We start from the raw sequence: 1,558 nt of genomic DNA on the forward strand, positions 1-1,558 counted from the left end.
TGATAGTAACTGCATCGTACATAAGTTCAGCTCCGGCCACAAGGCGAGCGCTCTCCCTCGTGCTCTGAGGGTGGTTATGGTGAGCCGTGGGGCTCTCAAGAACAAGAGCCACGGTGTTTGGAAGAAACTCCCATCACGCCACACGCCTGCCCCACCTGGCCAGAAAACCTGCACTCGTTTCAATGAGCATTCCTTTCAAAATAAAAGCTGGCAGAAGAAAAGACCTAGAGTCAGAGGAGATGGTCCGAGGCCTTGCGTTACTGAGCCTGCGTGGTCAGATGGTGGCCCGGGCCTTCTCCTGAATGAGCGAGGGCTGCCGTCGGGGCTGGCGGGGCGTCTGGCCGGGCTCGGGGCTGCTTGGCCTGGGAGAGCCTGACGTCATAGGCGACCATGTGGAAGTTGTCCCAGGCGAAGAGCCTCCTCTCCAGGGGGTTGTAGTCGACCATGCTGCTGTAGCGGTAGCGGTTCTGGAAGGGGATGGCCAGGCTCCGGCTGCTCCCCGTGTCCGTGTCGTAGGCGAAGTTGACGGTGGCGTCGGGGGAGGAGTAGCTGCTGACCGTGTACAAGGTGCCGCAGATGACGAAGGCGTTGGCCACCGACCGCTTGCGGATGTTGGTCTCCCAGGTGCGCTCGAGCTCCAGGCTCTCGGGGTTCAGTCTGGACAGCACGATGGCCCCTCGGGCGTCCTCGGTGCTGTAGATGACCCACAGGCCGGTCTCGTCCACGGCCAGGTCGATGTCGGTGTAGCCGCCCCACGAGTAAGGGAACTGTCCGTGGTAGCCGGCCCGGGGGATGTCCCTCTCCGCCCTCACCGTCTCCGTGCTGAGCTCGTATCTGACCACGGTCCTGGACTCGGCCCCCTGGAAGTACAGGCTGCCCCCGTACACCACCGCCCCGGTGCTCTCCAGCGGCCGGGGCAGCACGTACACCTTGGAGGGGTAACCCTGCTCGAACTGGCTGGCGCGGCCGTACTCCAACACCTGGCGGATGTCCCTGCCCACCGCGTCGATCCGCCACGTGGTCTCGCGGGTGGCGGGCGGGGTGGGCTTGGGGTCTCGCATCCACACGCCGTACTTGCCCGTGATGGTGTCGGCCGTCCTCAGGGTGACAGGTTCACCTACCCAAGTCAGCGCCCCGCAGCCTGCGGGTGGGAACAAGCTCAGGGCGGGCCCTGGCCAGCGAGCCCCGGGAGCCGGAGCGAGGGCTGGGGCGCACTGGCCGCGTTGAGAGGCACGCCTGCCCCCAGCGGCTGTGTGGCCGGCAGGAAGGCAAGTCTTCCCGAAGCCCCCCCTTTTCCCATTTGCAAAGGGGGAGCATTTCAGGGGTTAGTGGAGCTCATACGAATGTTATCCACAACTAGACGTGTTACGTACTAGGGAGGAAACGTCCAATAAATGTGTGTGATCCAGCTGTGATAGGAATGGAGCTATCTGGTAATAGGTTGTAAAAAATCAAGGCTGTGGGGCTGGGAAGGTGGCTCAGTGGTAGAGCGCTTGCCTTGCATGCCTGAGGCCCTGGGTTCGATTCCTCAGCACCACATAAGCAAAAAGAAAAAAGC

General features: G+C 62.5%; 1 protein-coding gene across 1 annotated transcript in view; it reads right to left on the bottom strand.

Moving 5' to 3' along the window:
• Positions 1–257: 257 nt before the first annotated feature.
• The window catches only part of Myoc (myocilin, trabecular meshwork inducible glucocorticoid response), an 8,824-nt gene continuing 7,523 nt past the window's right edge, over positions 258–1,558 (bottom strand). The window contains exon 3 of the mRNA XM_013015557.1: positions 258–1,141. Within this exon, the coding sequence (XP_012871011.1) occupies positions 258–1,141 (884 nt within the window). The remainder of the gene's footprint in view (positions 1,142–1,558) is intronic.

The sequence above is a fragment of the Dipodomys ordii genome, unplaced genomic scaffold (assembly GCF_000151885.1).
Source record: "Dipodomys ordii isolate 6190 unplaced genomic scaffold, Dord_2.0 Scaffold27, whole genome shotgun sequence".
NCBI classification, from domain to species: Eukaryota; Metazoa; Chordata; class Mammalia; order Rodentia; family Heteromyidae; genus Dipodomys; species Dipodomys ordii.